Below are 27,917 nucleotides of genomic sequence, written 5' to 3' on the forward strand. Positions count from 1 at the left end.
CAATCACACTTCTCTGCACCCCCTCTAAAGTCATTGAACGCCTAATACTTAAACTTGTCACACCATATATTCCCCTTGCTGACTCACAACACGGTTTTAGGCCACTACACTCCACAAACACTCTTCTGACAAACCTCACACAAAGAATTTTAGATGGCATCAATTCAGATAGGCCCCACCACAGAACACTTCTTATAACATTGGACATTAGTAAAGCTTTTGATGCTATCCCCCGCCACAACCTAACAAATAAAATATATAACACAGACATGCACAATAACACCAAAAGATGGCTGGCCAATTATCTGGCAGGCAGGAATGCTCATGTGTCATATAATGGCCAATCATCGCACATAAGAAACATTAAGAACGGAGTACCACAGGGCTCAGTTCTATCCCCCACATTATTTAATCTATACATGCATGACTTACCCACACCAGACACCTCAGAAATACAAATCTCTTCCTACGCAGACGACATAACAATCACATGCACACATCGTAACACGGACAAAGCTGCAGAAATAATCCAGCCTTACCTTGACACACTCAACACATGGTTCATCACAAACAGACTCAAAATAGCTCCAACCAAATCTACAGCAACACTTCTCACCAACTGGACAAAAGAACACAAATACATACCTCATCTCTACATCAACAACACTCTAATACCACACACAAACACACCGAAAATTCTTGGTGTAACATACGATACATCCATGTCTTTCAAACAACACCTCACAAACATAAAAAACAAATGCACACCTAGACTTAACGCACTTAAGTCAATCACTGGAACAACATTTGGACAAAACAAAGAAACTAATATAACAATATACAAACAATGCATACGCTCAGTGATGAATTATGCGAGTCCTGCATGGGCTCCTAATCTCAGTGAGACACACCACAACACCCTTCAAATCATACAAAACAAAGCCCTAAAAACAATTACAGGCTGCACAAATACAACACCTACAGACCATTTACACCATGAAACAAAAGTCCTCAAAGTCAAGGACCACCTCGACATGAGAGGCACACAAACACTTGCTGCAGCCACCACAAACACATCACACCCGCTACACTACATAGCAGAACACACACACACACCAAGAAACATTAAAACTACACCCAAAGACCTTTATTATGCACAGATACTCTCTTCTCTTCCTCCACAACCACCAAATACCAGCCTCCGGAAACATATTCATAATCATATCACTCACCGCTCCATTAACACACTGAAAGACAACACACTGCTGCATGCCAGACCCCCTGATATCCACCCTTCTGAATCCTCTCTCCCACGAAAGGACAGAGTCCACTTGGCCAGACTGCGATGCGGTCACCACCCAGCACTTCTAAGCTACCAGAAGAGGCTGGATGACCGTGTTGTGAACAGCTGCCCAGGATGTAACACTTCACCCCATACCATACAACACATAATGGAAGACTGCATTATACACAATCATGCACGCAAACAACACAACATACACTCTATAAAGGATTTGTGGGAAAACCCAGTTTCGGCTGTGGCCTTCCTTGTGGAGACGGGACTGCTCGGACAGACAGTCTAGGGAATGACAACAACAACAACAACACATAATGGAAGACTGCATTATACACAATCATGGACGCAAACAACACAACATACGCTCTATAAAGGATTTGTGGGAAAACCCAGTTTCGGCTATGGCATTCCTTGGGGAGACGGGACTGCTCGGACAGACAGTCTAGGGAACGACAACAACAACAACAACAACAACAATCACCCCAGACTTCCAAAGCCTTTTGGATACCGGATGAAAAGGATTTTAGAGGACATGAATCTTCCCAAGATTCCCATCCTTCCTTTTAAATATTCGGTTGTTCCCCCATGGAGACTGCCCACAGTGTCTTTCTGTAAATATTCTAACAATTGTAAGCATAATGGGGGGGGACGGAGAGGGGGGGTCGCCGATTTAATGAAGCGGCCTTGCTGTGGATGTGCTGTGTCTTGCGACACTGCTTCTGACCCAGGGCAGTGGACAAGGTGCAGGGATGACTCATCATTCAGGAGGTGCTGAGATAAGAGGGAGGGTGGAGGGGTGTGGAGTGTATTCAGGGATGGAATGGGTGGGAATGATTTTATGCCTTTTTCTTTTTGGCTACCCCCCTTGTAAGGGGGAAAAAGCCTTGGTATATGTATGTATGTATGTAAGCATAATTTTAAGGATTATGAACTACGCAATGCTTTTTTAGAACATTCTTTTAAATCACCAACCCTCTGTGTTTGTTTTTACTGATGGCTCCAAAACTAGTGCTGGCGTTGGTTTTGGAATATTCTCAAATGATTTTAATCGTAAGGGTACCTTGCCTGATACAACATCTAATTTCACTGCCGAACTGACGGGAATACTGTCCGCTGTGGAGATTATATCCTCCATGAAAAGCAAAGCCAAATGTTTTACAATTTTTAGTGACTCAAAGAGTGTCTTGCAGTCTCTAGAACAATTCAACTCAAGGCACTCAATAGTTTTAAAGATCTTAGAATGGCTTTTTTTAATCGAGTGTCGAGATAATGAAATTAACTTCTGCTGGGTTCCAGCACATGTCGGAGTACCAGGAAATGAACAGGCCGATAAATTGGCCAAGGAAACCGCTCTCTCACCCTTACCTCGCTTATGGCCTATTCCTTATGAAGATTATAACCCTCTAATCAAAGCCGAGATCTCATCTCTTTGGCAGTTCCAATGGGATCTTGAGGCTGGTAACAAGATGAGAGAGATTACTGATACTATTCTTCCTTGGTCTTATACATTACTGAACAGAAAACAGGAAGTAACCCTTTGCCGGTTGAGGATTTGTCATTAGATTGTCCCGTGGCTTTCTTATGGAGGGCAGTCCTCCTCCATTTTGTAATGATTGCCTTGTTCCTATAACCATTAGACACATTATGGTGGAATGCCCCAGTTATGATGGAGAAAGACAACAATATTTGTCAAAACACAGAGATGAAGGAGATCTGTCCCTTCGAAGTGTTCTGGGATGTAACTGCAATATGAATTCTATTTTTGATTTTCTTAGTGCTATTGATCTTCTCAATGATCTTTAGATTTCAATCTTTTTTTATTTTATTTATTTTTTAGGCTTTTTACCACTTCCTTTTCTTAATCATAAATACTACAGCGTCAGTGACCATTGATGTTGCGACGCCAGATAAATCCCAATTATTCTATTCTATTCCCTTTCAACTGAGTTTCACTCAAAGCCAACACATCCATCTTTCTTCTCACAAACATACTACCTATCTTTTTCCTTTTACTCTTATCTGTACCACATCCACACACATTAAAAGACCGAAACCTTAGGGTGCTGGTCAGAAAACTCCTAGACCCTCTTATGCCTTTACTTCTTTTAGTAATGTCCCCTGTGGGGCTACAGGGAAAATGATCCCTGGTCCCAATCCCTGTCCTTTTCTTCTCGCCTCTTACGATCCAAGTGGAAATATTTGGTGGCAGTATTCTTTTGCCCCCACCACAGGGTAGGTAGGCAAAAAAGGAAATGAATATTCAGAGAAATTGTACAGGACAGTAACAATGGGTTGGGGGAAAGCATAAAGGAGGGACAGTCGTAGTATAAAAAGTGTCATAATTTCTCTATGAACAGTTTTCCTCTATCACAGACAAAATGATGTGTGGCTCTGGTCCATAGGGGTGCCCCATATAGACCCTAAAGTATCAACTGTATGCTACTTTGCCACAATAACATGCAGCCAATACCCCAGACGGGTACAAAAAAAAAAAAAAAACTATAAAAACTGGGAACCATAGGAGTGATACAAGGTAAACTACTGAAATGGATGGAGGATTTCTTGCATGGAAGGAAAATGAGAGTAGTGCTCAGAGATAGGAGTTCTATTTGGGAAGACATGATTAGTGGAGTTCCACAGGGATCAGTATTAGCTCCAGTAATGTTTTGCTATTTATGTAAATGACATGGAAGAGGGTGTGGAATGTTAAATGAGCTTCTTTGCAGATGACACAAAACTTTTGATGAGAGTACTGAAATGGATTGTGAGTCGCTCCAGAGAGATCTGAACAGGGTTTGGGAATGGAGTCAGAAGTAGGAAGTGGACTTCAACATTAAGAAATATAGGATAATGGAATTTGGAAAAAGTAAAAAAAAAGGATATCAGGACAATATAAAATTGGTGCAAAGAAAGTAAAGGAAGTGGAATCTGAAAAGACCTGGGAGTAATCATCACAAAGGACATGTCCCCTGATAAACAGATAATCAAAATTTTCAGAGAAACCTACAACTTGCCAAGATCAATAAAGGTGGCCTTTACTTATGTGGATGAAGAAATGGTAAAGAAAATACTAGTCACACTGATAAGGCCAAAATTGGAGTACACAGCAACAATATGGTCACCCAGTACCAAAAAGAATATAAGGAAAATTAAGAGAATCCAGAGAGTAACTATGAAGATGGCCCTAACACTTTCAAAACTGTCATATGAAGAGAGATTTTCAAACCTAGAATTACCAACTCTGGAACAAAGAAGAGAAAGAGGTGACTTGTTGACTACAGAATCATGAGAGGTATGGACATGGAAAGAAACTCAAAAAATACAATTATAGAAGAGACCTGAAAAAATATAGCTTCCCCCACAGAGTGGTGGATGAATGGAACAAACTAGATAAAACAATAGTGTGTGCAAAAATCATGCATGAATTTAAGAGCAAATTAGATATGGCAAGATACAGAGATGGGACACCACAAGTATAGCTCCCCTTTTCATAAGATACAACTAGGTAAATACATGTACACCCAAGACTCTTGGTGTAACACACAATACATCCATGTCATTGAAACAACACATCACAAACATTGTAGGATAGTATATTTCCATTACTTTAGATATGTACGCGCAGTGTTTCCATTCACATTACTCCATGCATCTGTGTATACTCCATGGCGAGTCTGTACGCTCTGCACCTGCGCGTGCTTCAGTTAGTCGGTACACGTGCGTTGTAGAGGGAAGCCCTTGTTCTCTACACGCCCAATCATTTGATTTCTCTACAATAAACCAAGGAATCACTGCATACGGCCTATCCTTATCCAGAGGATGCCCCACATGGCGCAGTCACGTAGGCGCTGAATCTACGGCGGACTAAAGTGTTTCACCCGAGACCGGCTTCCCTCGCAATTCGCCATTTCTGGCTCCCAAGCATAGTGTGCCGTGACGTGCAGACACCTAGGATGCGTGGTACATGTGTTGTGAACTATTCGGCTGTGTTATACCGGTGTTGTGCTGTGTATGCGTCTTTATCACATGACAGTGTTAGTGTCATAGTGAAGTGTTACGTGCGAGTGTCATTCTACGTTTGTGGCAAGCGTTGTGCTTATCCCCACGCATTGAGCGCGCAGCGATACCCTCCATTTTCCTCGGAGTCTCGTGAGACACTGCTCCATGCAGCCTACCTCGCACACAGCACACTCGCCCGCGTTTGTTACACGCAGTATACCCATACGTACTCGTAACTAGTAAGTGCTTGGTCGCGCACGGCATATTTCATTATGCCCAACGGTGATAGTCCGAAGCCCTCTTATGCAGCTTCGTTCGACGAGGAAGAGCACTCGCCCTCTACATCTTCAATGGACACGCGAACCTTATTAGAATGGTTCACAGCTAAGGAAGCGGAAGCTCGAGCTGAAAAGGATCTTCAGAGACAGGAAGATGCAACTCGCTTCGAAGCCCTCCTTACGAGACTGCTACCCCATAACCCGGACCAGCGGAACCAACCAATCCCTTCTGGGAACGACCCTTCACGTCAACCCACAACCCCACCTGCTTCGAAGGCAGCTGCACAGCTGCCACCCCCTCTCCTTTCGGACGTTACATTCCGATCATTTAGGGAATGGAGACGAAAGTGGGATGATTACGCGACTATGGTGGATTTAACGAGTCTATCCCACTCTAAACAGCTGATACAGCTGCGCATGTGCCTATCTCAGGAAACTCAGCGAGTATTGGAGCATACACTGCAAATACCTCCAGGCTCCACTTCGTCTGTGGCAGACGTGCTCGACGCCCTTCAGAAGCACTTCAAGGAGTCAAGCAACGAAGCGCTTCGACGACGGGCATTTACTTCATGCAAACAGGCTGCCGGTGAATCGTTTGCAGACTTCTTCGTGCGGCTCAAAGACCTCTCGGAAGAGGTAGACGTCTGCAAAGCCAATAACACAACCTGCATAGAGGCTTGGCTGAAGCATGGAATTCTCACTGGCGTGCAGGACGAGGATGGCACAGAAGATCGTCGCACTCGACGCTGCATCGACACTCACTGACGTCGTGACCCTATGCCGCTCATACGGGGCTACCAGGACGACAGCCTCCGCTCTACGTGCTCCTCCCACAGTCCGTGCAGTCTCTCAATACAGGAAAGGCAAGAAGACGGACCATAAGGCCAAGGCAGGCGCACGTTCCACTGCACCCCCACTGCTATCTCCTTGCAGCAATTGTGGTCGTCAGCAGCATGACCATAAAGGCTGCCCTGCTTCGGAGGCAGTTTGCCATGGATGCGGTGATAAAGGGCACTGGTCACACACGAGTGCTTGTCCAGCCAAATCTACGCAATGCAAGGCTTGCAGTCGGTACGGGCACTTCGACAAACTCTGCAGGTCTTCTAAACCCAAGACACAGCGTCATTCGAAGTCCAAGCCCCCGAAGACCAGGAACGACGGTCGTTCGACCATCCACGTAGTGAGGACGCATTCACCGCCACCAGACCCCAGCACTTGTACACGGCCAGCAAGTGGTGTGCGCAGCATACTGTCCACTACCCGGGACAAGCCTTCGCCTTCGCCTACCATCTCAGTCGTCGTTACGTACGGTGGAAGGTCAGGTTGTATTGACATGATTCCGGATACAGGGGCCGATACTACGGTGGTGGGCCCTCAACATCTTCAGCAACTGGGCATCACAAGGAACGACTTGCAACCGCCCCCTTCTCTGGAGTACTACAACGCTGACGGGTCCAAGATGCCTGCAGCATTGGGTTCTTTGCAGGCGGAGCTCACCTACGGCAGTTTGACATGCTCGGGGTGGATCGATGTCCAAGGTGCCCTGACCATTCCATTGCTCTCGTGGAAGCATTGCAGGGCTCTAGGACTTATCCCGAAGGACTTCCCACGGCAGATTTCATACGACGGTAGCACCCTCGGAGCGATTAGGGAGTCGGCGAGTGCCGCGCTTGTGGCCACTGCACAGTGCCACGTGCAACCAGCTGTCACAGCTGTCCCACCTCCAGCACCGTCGTCGCCATTCCCGTTGCGTGCCGACACCTCGCCGTCAGAGGCCAGGAAGTACTTCGTCCGGGAATATACAGACGTTCTGGTTAAGAAGGCCGATTTGCACAAGGCACCTCTGCAACCTATGTCCGGACCACCTATGCGCATTCACCTCAGGGAGAACGCGCAGCCCTTCGCGATCCACACACCCAGATTGATCCCTCGAGCATACCAGGACCAGGTGCGAGCTGAATTGGAATCCATGGTGGCACAAGGTATTATCGCCCCAGCTGGCGAGGATCCGTCTCCTTGGTGCCACCCCATGGTTGTCGTCGAGAAGCCAGGAGGAGGTATACGCAACACCACTGACCTCTCCAAGCTTAACAGCCAGGTTTACCGTCCTGCCCATCCGTCACCGACACCTTTTGCAGCCACCAGGAGCGTCGACCCACAGGCCAAATAGTTCACCACGATTGACGCCTTGTGTGGATACTGGCAGACCCCTCTGGCCGAGGAAGATCAGCGGCTCACCACTTTCATCACTCCATACGTCCGCTTCCGCTACCTCCGTGGCCCCATGGGTTTCGCAGCCACGGGGGACGCCTTCTGTCTACGAGGCGACCTGGCGCTCCAGGGAGTGATGCATTGCGCAAAGGTAGTGGATGATCTTCTATACGACGAAGACTACCTTTCCCACCTCCGCCGTGTCGACGTCTTGGCTAGATGCAGGAAACATGGCATCACCTTGAACGCCGAGAAGTTCGTACTCGCAGCGGACACGGTTTCCTTCTGCGGCTATCGGCTCTCTCATGACGGCATAGCAGCAGACCCAGGCAAGGTTCGTGCCATCATAGACTTCGTCAAGCCGGCTAACATCACAGACCTGCGGTCCTTCATGGGTCTTGTGAATCAGTTAGCTGACTTCTCGCCTGACGTAGCCTCAGCTGCTGCCCCGCTTCGCCTACTGATGAGCCCCAAGAGATCGTTCGTGTGGACCCCTGACCACGACCAGGCTTTTGAACGCGTCAAAAGGGCCTTGTCCAGTCCACCGGTGCTTGCGGCCTTCGATCCTGCTCTCTCGACCGTACTCCAAACAGATGCTTCGCGCTTGTACGGCCTAGGATACGCCCTCCTCCAAGACCACGGGGGAGGACTGTACCGTCTCGTCCAGTGTGGCTCACGCTTTTTGACGGATACGGAGACACGCTACGCCACAATCGAGCTCGAGTTGCTGGCAGTAGTCTGGGCAATGAGAAAATGCAAGTTTTACCTCGCTGGTCTCCAGCATTTCAGCCTCGTGACGGACCATCGCCCACTAGTCCCGATCCTCAATAGCTACACGCTAGATGCCATCGATAACCCCTGTCTACAGCGCCTGAAGGAGAAAATTGCAGCTTTCACCTTCACGGCAACGTGGCGCCCTGGGAAGGAGTTGTGCATCCCGGATGCCCTGTCACGTTTCCCAGTGAACCAGCCGACTGTCGACGACGACGCTCTAGACGCCGAGACCAACTTTTCTGTCAGGAGCATCGTCACATTGCGAGCAGTCGAGTCCCTGTCCACCACACCCACGGACTGCGACCCAGCGATGGAGGAACTCAGGCGTGCAGCTAGGGACGACCCTGCATACATCGAACTTCTTCAGTGCGTCAGACAGGGATTCCCAAGCGACCGCTACGCCCTGCCTAACACTCTGCGCCCGTACTGGAAGGTGCGAGAGGACCTGTATTGCGAGGAGGACCTCGTTCTGTACGGAGCCAGAGTAGTCGTCCCGGCCGCTCTTCGCCGTCAAGTCCTGGCCCGCTTGCATGATAGCCATCGTGGAGCCGAGGCTACGAAACGTCGTGCCCGTCAAGCGGTGTACTGGCCCGGCATCGCCGCAGACATCGTGAACACGGTCCGTGCTTGTGAGCCGTGTCAAGTTCTGCAACCAAGCCAGCAACAAGAGCCCTACCGCTGTGATGACCACCCTACCAGGCCATTCGAGTCAGTGTCAGCTGACTTCTTCTCCATCGCAGGGAAGTCCTTCCTTGTGTTCGCTGACCGACTGTCTGGCTGGCCCGTCGTGGTATCATGCGGCTCCAACACGACCACTTCAGCGACCATTCGTCACTTCAGGCAGCTATTTCGCGACCTCGGTGTCCCAGTTCGCTTGCGTACGGACGGCGGCCCGCAGTTCGCCAGCAGCGAATTCGCCGCTTTCCTCGAGCGTTGGGGAGTTCGCCATGACATGTCGACGCCCCATTATCCTCAGTCGAACGGACACGCAGAGTCGGCCGTGAAGGCGGTTAAGTACCTTATTCAGAGGGTGGCTCCGTCTGGCAACTTGGACTGTGAGGCGTTCGACAGGGGTCTTCTCGAGCTTCGCAACACCCCGAACCACACCGGTCGATCTCCGGCGCAGACTCTTTACGGTCACCCTCTTCGCTCCTGCGTCTCAGCGCACGCCAAGGCCTTTCAGAAACAGTGGCAGACCAGAGACGAGAGTTGTGATCGTCGAGCTGCGGCTCGCCTGCGCGACGATACGGCCCGTTACGACGCCCACGCCCGACCACTCCCATCACTCCAGCGTGGCGATGTAGTCCGTATCCAGGACCCGACTACTAAGCGATGGGACAAGGTTGGCACCATCATGGACGTTGGAAGGTCCAGGGACTACTTGATCAGGTTGCCCAGTGGTCGGACCTGGTGGAGGAACCGTCGTTTCCTTCGCCCATCCCCGCCCCCGCCCGTGGACATGACGCCCATGGAGGCCACCCAATCGGGAGTACAGCCTCCAACGCCTGACCTGCCCCGTCGGTCAGCACGCCTTAGAGACAAACGTCACGCTCAAGACACCTAGTGCTATGAGCGTTAAGGGGGGAGGGAGATGTAGGATAGTATATTTCCATTACTGTAGATATGTACGCGCAGTGTTTCCATTCGCATTACTCCATGCATCTGTGTATACTCCATGGCGAGTCTGTATGCTCTGCACCTGCGCGTGCTTCAGTTAGTCGGTACACGTGCGTTGTAGAGGGAAGCCCTTGTTCTCTACACGCCCAATCATTTGATTTCTCTACAATAAACCAAGGAATCACTGCATACGGCCTATCCTTATCCAGAGGATGCCCCACAAACATAAGGCCAGAATGCACACGTAGGCAGTTGCAGGAACAACATTTGGACAAAAAAAAAAAAAATTATTACTACAGTATACAAACAATGCACACACGATGAATTATGTGAACTCTGCATGGGCTTTTAATCTCACTATGACACACCACTACACCCTAGACACCATACAAAACAAAGCCCTAAAGACAATTACAGACTGCATAAATACAACACCTACAAACCTAACACCTTTATCATAAAACAAAAGTCCTCAAATCAAGGATCACCATGATATGAGGGGCTTACAAACACTTGCTGCAGCCCCCACAAACACAGTACACCCACTACAATACTTAGTAGAACACCCACACATGCCAAGAAACATCAAAACAACACCGCAATTCTTATATCACACACGCTCTCCTCTCTTTTTTAACAACCACCAGCCTCCAGAAGTATATCCATAAGGATATTGCTTACTATTCCATCAACAAACTGAAAGACAATACATTTCTTAATGCCAGAAGACCCCCTGATATCCATCCCTCTGAATCCTCTTACCTTCCAGAAAAGACAAAGTTCACTTGGCCACACTGCGGTGCAGCCATCATTCAACCCTTCTAAGCTACCAGAAGAGGCTGGATGACCACATCGCAAATAATTATCCAGGATGTAACACTTCACCTCATACTATACAACATTTTATGGAAGACTGCATTGTACACAAGCATGTCAACAACACAATACATTCTATAAAGGATTTGTGGGAAAACCCCATTCCAGCCATGGGATTCCTCAGGGAGGTGGGACTGCTTGGCCTGACAGTCTAGGGAATGACAACAATTACTCCATCTATTGGTTCATTCCCTACTCTGGCATTGAGATCTCCCAAAACTCTCAAAGCACTCGTTTAAATCTATTCGAAAAGCCTCCCTTTCCTCTACACTGTTCTCTCTCCAAGGCCCATAATTGCTTACAAAGACCCACATCTCCCATCTCACTTTCACCTTCATCCACATTAACCTTGAAGAAACTTTCTTCTACTCCACCACATGCTTTCCTATCTCCTCACTTACTAGCAGAGCCATAATTCCCTCCTTCATCCTCTCCTAACTCCCAACACCTTCCCTACACTCCCAAACTCAAAATCTCCTGTCTCTTTCGACTAAGTTTCACTTAATGCCAACACATCCATCTTCCCTCTCACAAACATACTGCATATCTCTTCCCTTTTACTCTCATCTGTACCACACCAGTGCACATTTAACAACCCAGATCTTAGGGTTCTGGTTGGTAATCTCCCAGACCCTCCTTTTTATTGTACATGTGAGTTAATTGGTTGACGTGTATTTTACAGGGCTGGTCAGGTTGAGAAAGCCTATCGCTTAGCACTGGACCTGAAGGACCATGACTGCTTCCTTGCTGTTCACCGTGTTTCCAAAAGCCAGGGAGACATACGGATTGCCACAAGTGCACTGCAGAGTGCCCGTGACCTTGAGACCTCATGCAGTGAATCGTGCAGTTCAGTGTTGTGTGGACAGTCATCTAGAAGTTCATCCTGCTCACAGCTCTGTAGCCAGTCATGCTCAAGCTGTTTTTCAGACTCTCAATCAGATACTGGATCACAGGGTAGTGATGCTGAAGGGGGTGAGTACCTACAGTTCTTACATATAGTAAAAGGCTTTTTACCTGTTATAGGGGGTTTGACTGAGTCAAAATACACACCCACTGTGTATCTATTCAAAGCCCATTCTCTGTTTCTCCCATGTTAGCATCTAATGAATGAAAGGCCATTCCTTCCCCTGGCCACACTGCTCTGGCCAAAGGCAATGCATCAGGACAGCACTTACACAACAGATCAGACAGCTGGAATTGTTTTACCCCCACAGCTTTATTTTATGGCAAACCCCCCTCAATCTCATCCACTCAAATTTACAGAGCATATAAGAATAAGTCATGTTATGCCATGTCATTTTTCATCTATTTACAACCAATCTTCATTCACTCTTATCTTTTGCACTCTCTTTTCCTTGCTCAGTAGATAATTGTTGCCCACAATGACTGGCAGCAGTCCTCAGGGCCTCCCACAGATCTCTGGGAAGAAACTTCATACCATTGTCTGTGTTTGAGTGTGGAGCTGTTTCCATGTCACCAACTGAAAGTGGTCAGGAAAGGGGAGCATTCACTAATTGTCATCTGTCCATGTATGAAAAAATTGTAAAAAATACTGTTGAAGTTGAGAGAGATTTTGGGCCCAGTCCATAGACATAGTGTCAGTCCCTCAAAGCTACATCTCCTGATGGAAGTGAGAGGGTTGATGGGTTTTGAAAATAGGCTGTTTTGTTGTTCATTTTGCAGGAGCACCACATGTAGGGACCTGTAACAGGTCCCCACAGTACCTCTTGTGTCCAGTGCCCCATTCACTCTGCCTATCCATCTCATTTTTAGTCTTCCTTTCAAATTCCCTCCACTTCTGGACTCCACACTCATTTTGCTAGTTTTACTAGTCTTTCCTCATTAATTGTTTTCTATATTCCAAGACTATTTCAGCACTGATTGAACCTATCTATCACCTCTCCACCCCTCTCTTTGCTTCCCCTCCACATTTCTCACTGTATCCATCCTCATTATTCCTACACTCCTTAATCACTTATCCACATTTAAGCAATGGGTTAAAGGTGAGGCTGAGAGGCTGAAGGAATTATATAGCTGTAAGTATTTTGGGTCATGTTGCAAAAAATGGAGGAGTGGAGGTAAAGGTGTATAGTTAAGGGAAGCAAGTAAATGTTTGAGGGGATAAAAAGTGTCATGAGAAACAGATATGTTGGGGTGAATATAAAGGGAAGACTGGATGAGTGAGTAATTATATCCACAGCACTATATGGAGTAGAGACTTGGAACTGGAAGGAAGTAGAAAGGAAGAGCTTAAATGTATTTAAGATGAAGTGTTTCAGAAGTATGGTTGGGGTTACAAGAATGGAAAAAAAAGTGTGGAGATGAGGCAGAGAGCAAGAGTAGAAAGAGAGCAAGTAGATAGGGTGAATTAAAGAATGGAGAGATGGTTTGGGCATATGGAAAGGATGAGTGAAGAAAGACTAAGATAGTGTGGAGTGGAAGTGGATGGAAGGAACTTAAGAAGACCAAGAATGAGGTGGATAGAGAGAGTAAAGGGAGCATTGGGTGCTAGAGGTTTGTCAATCGACCAAGGGGACTAGGGGGGTTTGCCTTGTAATGAAGCTGTATTCACCTAATTGTAGTATACAGGAAATGAGTAAAAGTGGCAGCAGACTGGAAGTGCATATTAAGGGAGAGAGACTGGAGGAAATAGATAGTTTTAGATACTTGGGTGTGAATGTGGCAGGTAGGGGAGGAGTGGAGGTGGAGGTAGAATGTAGATTAAGAGAAGTGAGTAAATGCCTCGGTAGATTAAAAAGTCTAATGAGAAATAGACATTTGGGAATGGATGCTAAGAGGAGATTGTATGAAAGAGTGATTGTGCCAACAGCACTGTAAGAGGCAGAAACATGGAACATAAGAGAGGAAGAGATAGGGGTTACTAGGCTGGATAGAGTGAGAAATGAGGAAGTGAGGAGGAGAATGGGGGTAGAAAGGGAATTGGGAGATAGGCTGGATGAATAAATATTGGGATGGTTTGGACACATGGAAAGAATGAGTGAAGAAAGACTAGCAAAAGAGGTGTGGAAGGCAGATGTAGAAGGAGTGAACATGAGGGGGCGACCTAGGATGAGATGGATGAATGGGGTAAAAGGGGCTTTGGGGAAGAGGGGAATGTCTGTTGAGGAAGGATGGGAGAGGACAGAAGACGGGTGAATGGAGAATGGCTGTATATTTACCTTTTACCTAGTTGTATTTACCTAGTTGTATTTTGCGGGAAGGGGAGCTATGCTCGTGATGTCCCGCCTTTGTATCTTGCAGTGTCTAGTTTGTTTTTAAACTCATGAATGGTTTTTGCGCATACTATTCCATTGTCCAGTTTGTTCCAAGTGTCCAAAACTCTATGAGGAAAACTGTTTTTCTTCAGTTCTCTTCTATAGCTATGTTTTTTTATTTTCTTTCCATGTCCTCTTGTGTTTCTTTTGTCCCAGTTAAGTAAGTTCTCACTATCGAGTACCTCTGTGCCTTTCATGATTCTGTAGATGGTCAATAGGTCACCTCTCTCTCTTCTTTGCTCCAGTGTCGGTAACTCCAGTTTAGCCAATCTCTCCTCGTATGATAGGTTTGCAAGTGCAGGTGCCATTTTTGTAGCTGCTCTTTGGATTCTTTCTATTTTCTTTATATTCTTTTTGGTACTGGGGGACCACAATGTCGCTGCATACTCTAATCTAGGCCTTATCAATGTAACCAATATTTTTTTCATCATGTCTTCGTCCAAGTATGTAAACGCCACTTTTATTGATCTTAGCAAGTTGTAAGTCTCCCCGACAATTTTGTTAATCTGTATATCATAGGACAAGTCGTTCGTGATAATTACTCCCAAATCTTTTTCGGATCCTACTTTCTTTACTTCTTTGGTTCCAATTGTATATTTTCCTGATATTCTGTTTTTGCTTTTTCCAAACTCCATTATGCTACACTTCTTAGTATTAAAGTCCACTTCCCATTTCTGACTCCAGTTCCATACCCTATTTAGGTCTTCTTGCAGTGCTTCACAGTCCTCATCAGTTTCTATTTTCCTTAGCAGTTTGGCGTCATCGGCAAAGAAGCTCATGTAGCAGTTCACGTCCTCATCCATGTCATTCATATAGATAGCAAACATTATTGGTGCCAGCACAGATCCTTGCGGTACTCCACTGATCACCTCTTTCCAGTCTGAATATTTTTCTCTGAGCACTACTCTCATCTTTCTACCAGTCAGAAAGTCCTCTATCCATTTTAGTAGGTTTCCCTGTATTCCTCCTATGTGTTCCAGTTTTTTTAGTAGTTTTCTGTGTGGTACTTTGTCAAAGGCTTTTTGCAAGTCTAGGAATGTGTGATGCATGATGATGTGATGCATGAGGTGGAATGGGTGAGGGATGGGGGAGAGAGTATGTGTGAGAAAAATTTGACGCAGCCCTAAGGGATTTCTCCCCATCTTTTCTGCACGAGAGGCAGCGAAAAAAATACATGGGAGCGACGAGCGTATTTCACTCGAGAAAGTTCCAAAGTTGCGCTTGCAAATCCAATAGTGGGAGCGATCCCCCACAAAGAAATCGCTCCCGCGGCAAGATTCAACGTTTTTCATGCATTATCCATCATTTGGCAATCCCTGAATCCCATCACCATTGATGAAAGGATCAGAGCAAACACAACTTACCCGTGATCAATCATTGCATTATCAATCGGTATCATAAACGCAACGCATCAATCAACTTTAACCACTTCCATACGGTGACGCCTACGTAGGCAGCATGAGGAGCAAATGGGTATGCGATGATGCTGACATCGGCATCTTGATTATATTTATTGTAGTCGTACCTATGTAACCTCCATTCTCTCTAAACTGGCTTCATCATATTTTCTATAGTTATCAAAATTCACGGGTGAAAGAGAACGAACGATTGAGCACTGACTTTATTTTTTATGATGCAATTATTATGACGCAACATCACACGTCGGGCAGCTAATCCTGCCAGACGTGCGATGTGCCCCGGAGTGAAGAGGTTAATTTGTTGATGTATTCATGTATTGTTTTTGCATACACCACTTTCTCATCTAACTTGTTCCAACTGTCTATTACTCTGTGAGGAAAGCTGTTCTTTTTCAGGTCTCTTCTATAGCTGTCCTTTTTTATTTTCTTTCCATGTCCTCTTGTATTTCTGTCATCCCATTTTATCAGATTCTATCAGTAATTTCTATGCCTTTCATGATTCTGTAAATAGTTATCAAATCTCCTCTCTTCTTTGCTCTAGTGTCTGTAGTTCAAGTTTTGCTAGTCTCTCTTCATATGATAGTTTTGTGAGTGTAGGTGCCAATTTTGTAATTGCTCTGTATTCTTTCAAGTTTTTTTATACATTTTTTTGTACTTGGTGACCATATCGTTGCTGCATATTCCAATCTTGGTCTTATCAGGGTGATTAGAATTTTCTTCACCATTTCTTCATCCAGATATGTAAATGCAACTTTGATTGTTCTTATTAAATTATAGGTTTCTCCAAAAATCTTTTATATGTTTCTCAGGTGACATATTATTCATAACAATGACTCCCAGGTCTTTTTCATATTCTACTTTTTTTATTCCTTCTTCTCCCAATTTATATGATCCTGTTATTCTGTTTTTACTTTTTCCAAATTCCATTATACTACACTTCTTTGTATTGAACTCCATTTCCCACTTCCTACTCCATTCCTGTACTTTGTTTAGATCTCTCTGTAGTGATTCACAATCTTCTTCCGTGTTCACTTTTTTCAATAGTTTTGCATCTGCAAAGAAGCTCATATAGCTTTCAATTCCTTCATCCATATCATTAATATATATAGCAAACATTATTGGGGCCAGAACCGTTCCTTGTGGAACACCACTTATTACTTCATCCCAGTTTGAGTGTTGGTCTCTTATCACTACTCTCATTTTTCTTTCTTGCAAAAAGTCTTCCATCCAATTTAGTAGTTTGCCCTGTATTCCTCCTTCAGTTTCTAATTTCTTAAGCAACTTCTTATGTGGTACTTTGTCAAAAGCTTTTTTTAGGTCTAGAAATGCGCAATCAGCCCATCCATCTCTTTCTTGTATTATATCTATTAGCCTTGAATAGAAACATATTAAATTGGTGACGCATGATTGTCCTTGTCTGAATCCAAATTGTCTTGGATTTAGCACGTTTTTTTCTAAATATTTTACCCATCTATTTTTTACAATTCTTTCACAAATATTTGCTATTGTACTTGTTAGAGAGACTGGCCTATAGTTGTTAGGGTCTTCTTTATTTCCCCCTTTATATATAGGTACTATATTTGCTTTTTTCCAATCTTCAGGAACTTTACCTTCTTTCAAGGAACTGTTTATTATGCGATGTATTATGTCTGCCAGTTCATTCCTGCATTCTTTCAAAATCCAGTTTACTATTTCATCTGGTCCATGCGATTTTCTGACATCAAGATTACTCAAGTGTTTCAATATTTCATTCTTTGTTACTTCTATTTCTTTCATAGGGGGGACTTTCTCTTTCCATTCAATCTCTTCAGGTTGTATGTTCTCCCTTGTAAACACAGATTTAAAATGTTTGTTCATAATTTCCGCCATTTCAATTTCCTCTGTGTATTCAATTCCTCCTTGTCTTAATTTCTCCAAATCTTGTTTGTTTTACAGTTTGTTGTTTACAAATCTGTAGAATAGTTTTGGTTGATCTTTACAATTTTCTATGACATCTTTTTCATATTTTCTCTCTTCCTCTCTGCACGCTTGTACATATTCATTTCTATAACAAGTATATATTTTCCATTTTTCTGGTCTTTTGTTTTTATTCCATTTAGCCCAAGCTTTGTCTCTCTTGTCTTTTATCTCCCTACAACTTTTATTGTACCAGCACTTTATATATTCTTTTTCCTGTTTTTGTCTTGGGACACTTTTCTACTCCTTTTTTATAGATTTTTGTCAAAATATTCCATTTCTCTTCTACTGTTGTATCTTCTTTGTGTATTCTTTCCCAGTTTTCATTTTGGAAGAATTTTCTTAATTTATCAAAATTTGCTTTTTCATACATCAATCTTCCTTTTCTATATTGTTCATTTCTTTTTATGTATTTTTTCTTATTTAGTTCTAGTTCTATCAATATGTGGTCACTTTTGCTTATTGGTGCCTGGTATTCTATCTTTTCCACTATTTCAGGTTCTGATGTGAATATTAGGTCTAGTCTCGATGGTTCTTCTTCATTTCTATACCTAGTGTTCTCTTGGATCCATTGTGTCATTGTGTGGTCAGTAATCATCTCAAGTAGAACACTTCCCCATGAGTCTTCTCCACCCTTTACGGTCATCTCTTCCCAGCATATTTCTTTGCAATTATAGTCGCCCATCATAACTATTCTTCCTCCATCTTCCATTATCTTGTTTAGTGTTATTCTTGTGTCTTCTAACATGCTTTTATGTTCATTCTCTTCCCACGAGGCTGTTTTTGGGGGCACGTAGTTTATTACAAATTTTCTGCTCTTCTTATCTCTATCTTCTACTTCTATCATAATCATCTATACTGTATTGTTCCCATATGTGACATTCTTCACGCTTATATCCTTCTTAGTCAGGAACATAACTCCACCCCCTTGTTTTATCTCTCTGTTTCTAATCCAATAATTATATGTATTGTGTCCTATGCTGTTGGGTGGTAGTGGGCCTTTTAATTTTGTTTCAACAATTCCCATTATGTCCGGATCTCTTTCTTTCAGATATTTGTTCAGTTCATTCAGTCCTGTTATTAATCCATCTATATTTGTGTAGGATACTTTTAACTTTCTGTTATTTCCATTGTATTCTCTGTTTCTTTTGTGTTTCTCTCTGTTATGCTCTAATTCTTCAATTTCATATTCACTACTCTCCAGTAGAATTCTTGTTTTTCTGTCTCCGTTCTGGTCTCGTTTTTTTCTCTTAGCTTCATGTCTTTTCCTTATTTCTTCCTCTCTTTCCTCTTTATTCATTTCCCGTTTTATCCATACCTTTTTATATTGTTCACTTGTTGCTAGTTTCCCTGTTTTGGATAAGATATTCTCTGCCGTCGTTTGTGACCTGAATTTAATCTTAATTGGTCTGGTCTTGTCTACTATATTTCCCAAGTCTGAATTTCTCTTCTATTTGTTTCATTATTTCTGGCTCATCTTCCTGAACTGATTCTAGTAATCGGCTTACTTTTTCATTTTCCTCCTTGATTCTTGTGGTTCTATCTGGGTTGTCTTTCTCTTCCATTCCTAATATAATTATACATTTCTTTTTATCTGCTAAATCTCTTACTATATTCTCCTTTTGTCTTATCACTTTAATAATTGAGTCTTCAGTTTGTTCTTTCATTTGCTGTTTAATTATGTCAGTGAATGCCACTTTATTGTCTTCTTGGGTTGTCTTCCAACTCATAGCTTCTTTAGCTATGGCCTCTTTGTTTTCTTTATTATTCCTCTTTAATTCTTCATTCTCCTTTTTTACTTCTTTTAACTGTCTTTTTAGTTCTACTTCCTTAGTTAAGTTATTGTTTGCTTTCTCTAGTGTTTCTAATCTTTCAACCCTTTCAGCCATTTTTGAAATTCTATCAGATCTACTCTCCCAATGTTCAGTCATTTGTTCAAGTTTTTCTTCGAGTCTTGCTAGTTGGGGGAGGTTGGTATCCGTCCCCCCCTCATTAAATCCATGGAAATTATTATTCTCACCTTCCACTGTGCTACTCATATCTATGTTTCTAATCTTTACATTTTTGTTAGACCTTTCATTGTCACTCAGCTGGTCAGGACCCCTTTTGTTTACATGATGCCTGCCTGCCTGGGTCAAGTCCTCCCCTTCCTCATTTCCTTCCATTTTCCTCAGTAATCCCTCCCCTTCTCCTTTTTCCTCACTTTCCCACTACACCATGAGCAATTTCCCCCCACCCTGTAAATACAATAGGTACTTCCTTTGCTTTGTATACTAGTACATGTTGACTAGACTTTACACGACTGTATGCAGGGAAGTTCATTGGTTGCATGCAGCTAGCTGCCCAATCAATGCACTGACTACATGTACAATGCACCATTGACTAAATAACAGTAACTGAATTGAATCATCAAAAATTCAAAGTGCAAGAGTTAAAGAGCGAGCAAAACTGATTAAGAGAGCTAGTGTAAACTGAGCATTGAGAATGAGAAGTTGAAAACTACATGCTAATGGATTAATCAAATAATCATTTAAACAGGTTTAACCTATTAGGTTGCTATAACTATATTAATATCAAGTAATGAAAATTACATAGTGACCTTGTACTGCTACCATAGAAGACCTGCATAGTACTATGCAGAATAGCAGAAAGTCAGAAACTACTAATTTTATTCTACAAAACACTGCAAGTGGATCTTAAACAATTTAACAAGGAAACTCAGTAATTTGCATCATATTGAAATCCATTAACTAATTTGACATGTTTGTATCAATACATTACAATAATAACCTGTAAATTTGCATGTATCTTTCTTCCCCCACCCATCCCCCTCCCCCCAAAATTAAAGGCTGATTTGTTTAAAAAAAAAAGTTATTTTTCATGCACATGAGTAATAAGTTAGCCTTCCAATAGTTTGAAGGAAATTGAACCTGCAAAAACATGGTTCTGGAAGTATCAAAAATGGCTCTGATAACACTGGGTAACAATTTTTTTTTTTTTTTTTAAATCGTCCAGGGTTTTCCAGCGGAATTAGACTAATTGTGATGCTCTGAGTCCGAAAATGCCCTTGGTTTTTCTCAATCAGGTCAGGATTGTTCGCTACAGACATTTAAGAAAAAAACGATTTTTCGTCCAAAAACCCAATTTCTGCGAATCATAAAAATTCGGTTTTTCCGTTTTCCTGGGGAAATAAAAGTCAACGTATCCAAATTCATTCATTTTTTATATACTCGATTACATTTGATAAGCTTAATACATGTACATGAGCGTTACGTGACACAAAAGTTCGGAGTTCACGGCGTAAATCGCCGTTTCCTCGAATTCCGTGTGTGAGCAGCTGCTGGGTTGTCTCTCTTCAGCGACCAGCAGTAGTCCGCGAGCATGACTGCGTCCCACCTCCCCTGGTACCTCTCCTCCATTTGACGCATGTCCTGATGGAACCTTTCTCCCTGCTCGTCGCTGACCGCACCAAGGTTTTCAGGAAACTTCTCCATGTGTGAGAACAGGAAATGCATCTTTATACTCATCAAACACCCGAGGTTTTGGAAGTTCTTTATCATGCTGTTGATGAGTGTGGCGTGGTTTGCTGCCTTCTTGTTCCCCAGGAAGTTGTTCACCACCTGCACAAACGACCTCCAGGCGGCGCACTCTAGCGTGTTCATGGAGTTTTCGAACTCTGTGTCCTTGATGAGCTGCCGTATCTGTGGGCCATCGAAAATGCCGGCCTTCAGCTTCTCAATGGTCACTCCAGGGAAGGCTCGCCACAGGTAGTTGAAGCACCTCCCATCCTTGTCCAGAGCGCGCGTGAACTGTTTCATTAACCCAAGCTTGATGTGAAGCGGTGGGAACAAAATCTTTTCCCGGTCAACAAGAGGTTCGTTCTTGTTGTTGTTGTTGTCGTTCCCTAGACTGTCTGTCCGAGCAGTCCCGTCTCCCCAAGGAAGGCCACAGCCGAAACTGGGTTTTCCCACAAATCCTTTATAGAGTGTATGTTGTGTTGTTTGCGTGCATGATTGTGTATAATGCAGTCTTCCATTATGTGTTGTATGGTATGGGGTGAAGTGTTACATCCTGGGCAGCTGTTCACAACACGGTTGTCCAGCCTCTTCTGGTAGCTTAGAAGTGCTGGGTGGTGACCGCATCGCAGTCTGGCCAAGTGGACTCTGTCCTTTCGTGGGAGAGAGGATTCAGAAGGGTGGATATCAGGGGGTCTGGCATGCAGCAGTGTGTTGTCTTTCAGTGTGTTAATGGAGCGGTGAGTGATATGATTATGAATATGTTTCCGGAGGCTGGTATTTGGTGGTTGTGGAGGAAGAGAAGAGAGTATCTGTGCGTAATAAAGGTCTTTGGGTGTAGTTTTAATGTTTCTTGGTGTGTGTGGGTGTTCTGCTATGTAGTGTAGCGGGTGTGATGTGTTTGTGGTGGCTGCAGCAAGTGTTTGTGTGCCTCTCATGTCGAGGTGGTCCTTGACTTTGAGGACTTTTGTTTCATGGTGTAAATGGTCTGTAGGTGTTGTATTTGTGCAGCCTGTAATTGTTTTTAGGGCTTTGTTTTGTATGATTTGAAGGGTATTGTGGTGTGTCTCACTGAGATTAAGAGCCCATGCAGGACTCGCATAATTCATCACTGAGCGTATGCATTGTTTGTATATTGTTATATTAGTTTCTTTGTTTTGTCCAAATGTTGTTCCAGTGATTGACTTAAGTGCGTTAAGTCTAGGTGTGCATTTGTTTTTTATGTTTGTGAGGTGTTGTTTGAAAGACATGGATGTATCGTATGTTACACCAAGAATTTTCGGTGTGTTTGTGTGTGGTATTAGAGTGTTGTTGATGTAGAGATGAGGTATGTATTTGTGTTCTTTTGTCCAGTTGGTGAGAAGTGTTGCTGTAGATTTGGTTGGAGCTATTTTGAGTCTGTTTGTGATGAACCATGTGTTGAGTGTGTCAAGGTAAGGCTGGATTATTTCTGCAGCTTTGTCTGTGTTACGATGTGTGCATGTGATTGTTATGTCATCTGCGTAGGAAGAGATTTGTATTTCTGAGGTGTCTGGTGTGGGTAAGTCATGCATGTATAGATTAAATAATGTGGGGGATAGAACTGAGCCCTGTGGTACTCCGTTCTTAATGTTTCTGATGTGCGATGATTGGCCATTATATGACACATGAGCATTCCTGCCTGCCAGATAATTGGCCAGCCATCTTTTGGTGTTATTGTGCATGTCTGTGTTATATATTTTATTTGTTAGGTTGTGGCGGGGGATAGCATCAAAAGCTTTACTAATGTCCAATGTTATAAGAAGTGTTCTGTGGTGGGGCCTATCTGAATTGATGCCATCTAAAATTCTTTGTGTGAGGTTTGTCAGAAGAGTGTTTGTGGAGTGTAGTGGCCTAAAACCGTGTTGTGAGTCAGCAAGGGGAATATATGGTGTGACAAGTTTAAGTATTAGGCGTTCAATGACTTTAGAGGGGGTGCAGAGAAGTGTGATTGGGCGGTGCGATGTTGGGATTGTTGGGTCTTTGTTCGGTTTTGGAATGGTGATTATTTTACCATGCTTCCAGATGTCGGGTATAGTGTTGTGTGAATAGTTGTAGTTTGCAATGTTTGTGAGTGCGTGTATACCTTGTGGTCCAATGTGTTTTAGGTGGATGTTGCTTATGTTATCAGGGCCACAGGCAGATGAGTGTTTGAGATTATGCATTATGAGTTTTGTCTGACTGTCTATGAAGGGTGTATAGTCTGAGTCTGTGGGGAAGTCTTTCTTACGTCGAATGGTGCGTCGGTCGTCAGGGTGAGATGTAAGATGGCTCGTCTGTGCAGAATGACGTATGAGTGCGTTTGCTTGTTGTCTGTTTGAGGGTAGATTATCTGTTGTTGTGATTATTGCTGCGTGAGAGCGTGTAGTGTTAGTGTTGGATAGTGTGATGCTGTTGAGTGTTTTGTACAATTTGCTGGTGTTTGTTTTGTGATCAAGTGTATTGATAAAGTTTTGCCAATTTTGTGTTTTTTGTTCATGTATTTTATTGGCAATCACAGTGTTTAGTGTTTGTATTTGGTCTGCTATGTTTTGAGGGATGGGTGTGGGGGTATCGTGTTTAAGTGTGTCACGTTGTCTGATGAGGCCTTGGATTTCTGGTGTGAAGTTGGGGTTGTGTGATTTTCTGTTGCCTCTAGGGATGTATCTCTTGTCTGCGTTTTGTATGATTGTATTAAAAGCGTGCACAGCATTGTTTATGTTTGTGATTGGTGTACTGTTAAGTGTTTCAAAATGTTGTTCTGTCTCTTCAGTAAAAGCTTCCCAGTTAGCTCTCTTGTAATTGGTGTAAGTGTGTCTGTGGCCAGCTGGGGTGCATCTTGATTTGGTGGTGATGATGATTGGAAGGTGATCAGAGCCAAGGGCTCCGACCACTCTCCATGATGTTGTTGGGGTTAGGCAGGGGGAGCAAAAGGTGATATCAGGAGAGGAGGGAGTGTAGAGGGCTTGGTATGGGATATGTGTATGATTATGCGTGTTGTTCATGATAGTCAATGAGTCGAATTGAGTCTGTATATCAAGCCCTCTGTCTGTGTCAGGGTTGTCGACATACCAGGCAGACGACTTGGCGTTGAAGTCACCACCCATGATCAGGTTGGGGATTGAGGTTAGTTGGCTAAGTTGAGGTCTGAAGGTGTTTGGAACTGTGGGGGATGATTGGGGGGGAATGTACATGTTAACTATTGTCAGTGTTGAATTGTTGCCTGTGCGGATTTGAATGGATTGGGTTTCTGTTGTGTTATCTGTGGTAGGGAGGAGAATTTTGGTTGTGGCACTTGTGTCCACAAAACAGATGGAGTGGTGGATCAGGGTGATGAGTCCACCGCCATTGCCGTCAGTCCGGTCTTGTCTGATGGTGGTGTAATTATGAAATGATGGTGTTTTGTGTGAGTGTCTTAGTTTTGTTTCTTGTAAAATCGCAATGTGTATGTTGTGTTGTTTAAGAAAGTGTTCAAGTTCATGTTTTTTAGTGTTAATACCGTCAATGTTGTGTTGTAATATGTTGATGTTGTGTGTTTTGTATGTGTTGTATGTTGCCGTTTGGGGTTGAGGTTGGGGTGGTAGTGGGGAAGGTGTAGGATCTGGGTCAGAGGGGGGGAAAGGAGAGATCGGGGACAAAGGAAGGGGAGTACTAATCGGGGGTAAGGGCAAAGGGAAATTGGGAGTGGGTAAGGGTGTTGGCTGTGGTTGGGGAGGTGGGAGTGGGGTTACTGGAGGGCAGGTAGAACATGTCCAAGTGTTTGTGTATTGGTTTGTGTCAGCAAGTGTTGTACAAGTGAGGTGGGCCCAGTTTTTGCTCATATTGCACTGAACTGAGCCCTTTGTCTGTCTGCTCGAAGTAATTGGCTTAGAGCATGTTGGGCATGTGTATTTTGTGGTGGGCCCAGGATTGCTCTCTACATCTCTGGCTAAAAGTAGAAGAAGAGGGGTGATCGCCGGAAAATCACCCCTCAGTGCAGAAAAAACGTAACATTGTATGTTGGAAAAAAGGATTGTGGTACTCCCCCAGGTAGGTGTAGCTCCTCCTTGGGGATCGGTGCCATCTGCATAGAGCTGATGGCCAGGGGTGGTTGCTGCTGATTGGCCCCCAACTCTTGGGGTTGGGGGGTGGTCCCACGACGTAGACGTTGCAGCTCCAGGACCACAAGAGGTTCGTTTATGATGTTGCTCGCCCCAGGTACTAACTGCTCTCGCGCCGGCCACTCTTTCTTCACATAGTGCTGGGCTCTGTCTCGACTGTCCCACTTACATATAAAGCATGGGTACTTTGTGTACCCGGACTGCTGACCAAGTAGAAAGTTCACCATCTTAAGGTTGACGCAGATGAGCCATTGGTGCTGCTCATATTGGATTTTGTCGAGCACGTACTTGACTGCTTCATATTTCTCTTTGAGAGTTGTGGAGTGCGCAAGAGGAATTGAGGCGAACTCATTCCCGTTGTGGATGAGCACACTCTTCAAAGAGCGCTTGCTACTGTCTAGGAAGAGTCGCCAATCTCTCGGATCATATTGAGGAGCGCCGAGTTTAACAAGAAGACCGGCGACATCTCGGCAGTACACGAGGTCTTCCTCCTGGCAGAAGTAGCCCATGTAGTCCTGATGCCTTCTACGAAAGAACGTGATACGTGCGTCCTTGCCGAGTAGATTTTTCTCTTTGAGTCTGGAGGCCAACAGCTCGGCAGAAGTCTTCGACAAGCTGAGATCCCGAACCAGATCATTAAGCTCACATTGTGAAAAGGGCTGCGGACCATCTTGTGTTTCATACTCTTCTTCTGTATCTCCTCCCTCATATGCAGTGGTGGCCTCGTCGTCGCTGTCAGGAAGCTCTCTGCACGCTGGTACAGGAAGTTCTTCGCAGTGAGCAACTGGACGGCGGGCAGATGGAAGGTCGGGGTACTGGAGGCTGCTCCGATTCTTCCGATTGATGCCAGTAGTATTGATGGCGCTGAAGTAACAATCCGATTCATGGTCAGACGGCTCCCTCCAAACCATCGGAATCCCAAACTTCAGTGAAGTTTTCGTGCCCTTCGTCCACCGCCGGAGGTATTCCACGCACGTCATGCACACCGTGTGCGGTGCCCAGGACTTATCTTGGTCACCCAGCTTGACTTGAAAGTAAGCCTGGTATGTGCGCTTCACAAAGCTTGTGATGCTCTTCCTGTGCATTGACAGCGTGTATTCTCCGCAAATGTAGCAGAAAATGTCAGGATTATTCCTGCATGACCGTCGCACCGAAGCCATATCAATACCCTGAAAAGAAAGAAATAAGTCAATTAGTCAATTTCAAACAGAAACACACCAGAAGCAACCATTTATATATGAATAATTTGCTATATTCTTCAAGAAAAATAGGATTGAACTCAAAACCCTTCAAATTATCATATGTATAGCTCGTCAGGTAGTCCTATGGCTGTATCTCAAAAAGTTGACCTGATTGAGCAAAACCAATGTGATATTCGGACTCAGAACACCAAAATAAGTCTAAATCAGCTGAGAAACCCCTGACGATTTTTTGGCTGTTACCCAGTGTAATTAAAAAAATGGCTGGTGAAATTAAAAAAAAATTAAAAATGACTGGGAAAAAAAAAAGTATTTTTTTCCCTGATGAGAGGACAGAGAGGGGGAGATGCTGATTTAATGAAGTGGCCTTGCTGTGGATGTGCTGTGTTTTGTGACACTGCTTCTGACCCAGGGCAGTCGACAAGATGCAGGGATGACCCGTCATCCAGGTGCTGCCAAGATGTGAGGGAGGGAAGAGGGTGGAGGGGAGTAGAGTGTGACAGGGATGGAATGGGTGGGAGTGGTTTTTATGCCTTTGTTTTTTGGCTACCTCCCTTATAAGATGGAAAAAAGCCTTTGCTATATGTATGTATACCATGGCTCAAATTCATATACAGTTCCAACTTCTATAACCTTGATTTCCAATTATCATATTTAGATTTGAACTCCTGTATTGTTTGAGCTCAGGCTATATCACCTAAGCTATTCTACATACTTATGCATCTACAGTATATGGAAACTGTATTTTTTCATATCCTTTCAACATGTGGTCTTTCTTAGTTTACTCCCTTAACCTCTTTAATGGGTTTAAGGATTGTCTTTTGCCACTGTTGCCCATTTCCAGTACTTTGCATTTTTTGTTATTGAACTTCATTTCCCATTCTTGGCTTCATGCAAAAGCAGTGTCTCCATATTTTTTAAACAGTCTACTGTCCTCTTCATTTTTCACTCTTGATTTTGTCATCATCTGCAGACATGTTGGCATAGCTTGTTGTTCTTTCTATCATGTCATTAACATAGACAAGAAACATTCTTGATGCAAGCACTGAACCTTGTGGAACTCTGCTCATTACTACTCTCCATCTTGACATCTCATTTTTTACTGCTGTTCTCCTGTATCTTTCCTTCAAAAAGTCTTTAATCCATTCTAGGTGTTTGCCTTTCAGTCCTCCAAATTGCTCCAATTTTCACATAAGTCAACTGTGAGTTACTTTATCAAATGACTTCCCTAGGTTAAGATACACACAGTGTATGTTGCATGTATGTATTTACCTAGTTGTATTTTACGTGAAGAGAGTTATGCTCATAGTGACCCACTTTTGTATCTTTCAACATCCAGTTTGATCTTCAATTCTTGTATAGTATTTGCACTCACTGTTTCCTCATTCAATTTATTCCAGATATC

The 27,917-nt window shown here is 43.9% G+C and overlaps 1 protein-coding gene across 1 annotated transcript in view; it reads left to right on the forward strand.

The window, feature by feature from the left end:
* frtz (WD repeat-containing and planar cell polarity effector protein fritz) overlaps positions 1-27,917 on the forward strand; it is a 509,212-nt gene that overhangs the window by 345,892 nt on the left and 135,403 nt on the right. The window contains exon 14 of the mRNA XM_076182931.1: positions 11,735-12,024. Within this exon, the coding sequence (XP_076039046.1) occupies positions 11,735-12,024 (290 nt within the window). The remainder of the gene's footprint in view (positions 1-11,734; positions 12,025-27,917) is intronic.

This window comes from Oratosquilla oratoria, unplaced genomic scaffold, assembly GCF_046742065.1.
Source record: "Oratosquilla oratoria isolate Oo_2021 unplaced genomic scaffold, ASM4674206v1 SCAFFOLD98, whole genome shotgun sequence".
In the NCBI taxonomy this organism is placed as follows: domain Eukaryota; kingdom Metazoa; phylum Arthropoda; class Malacostraca; order Stomatopoda; family Squillidae; genus Oratosquilla; species Oratosquilla oratoria.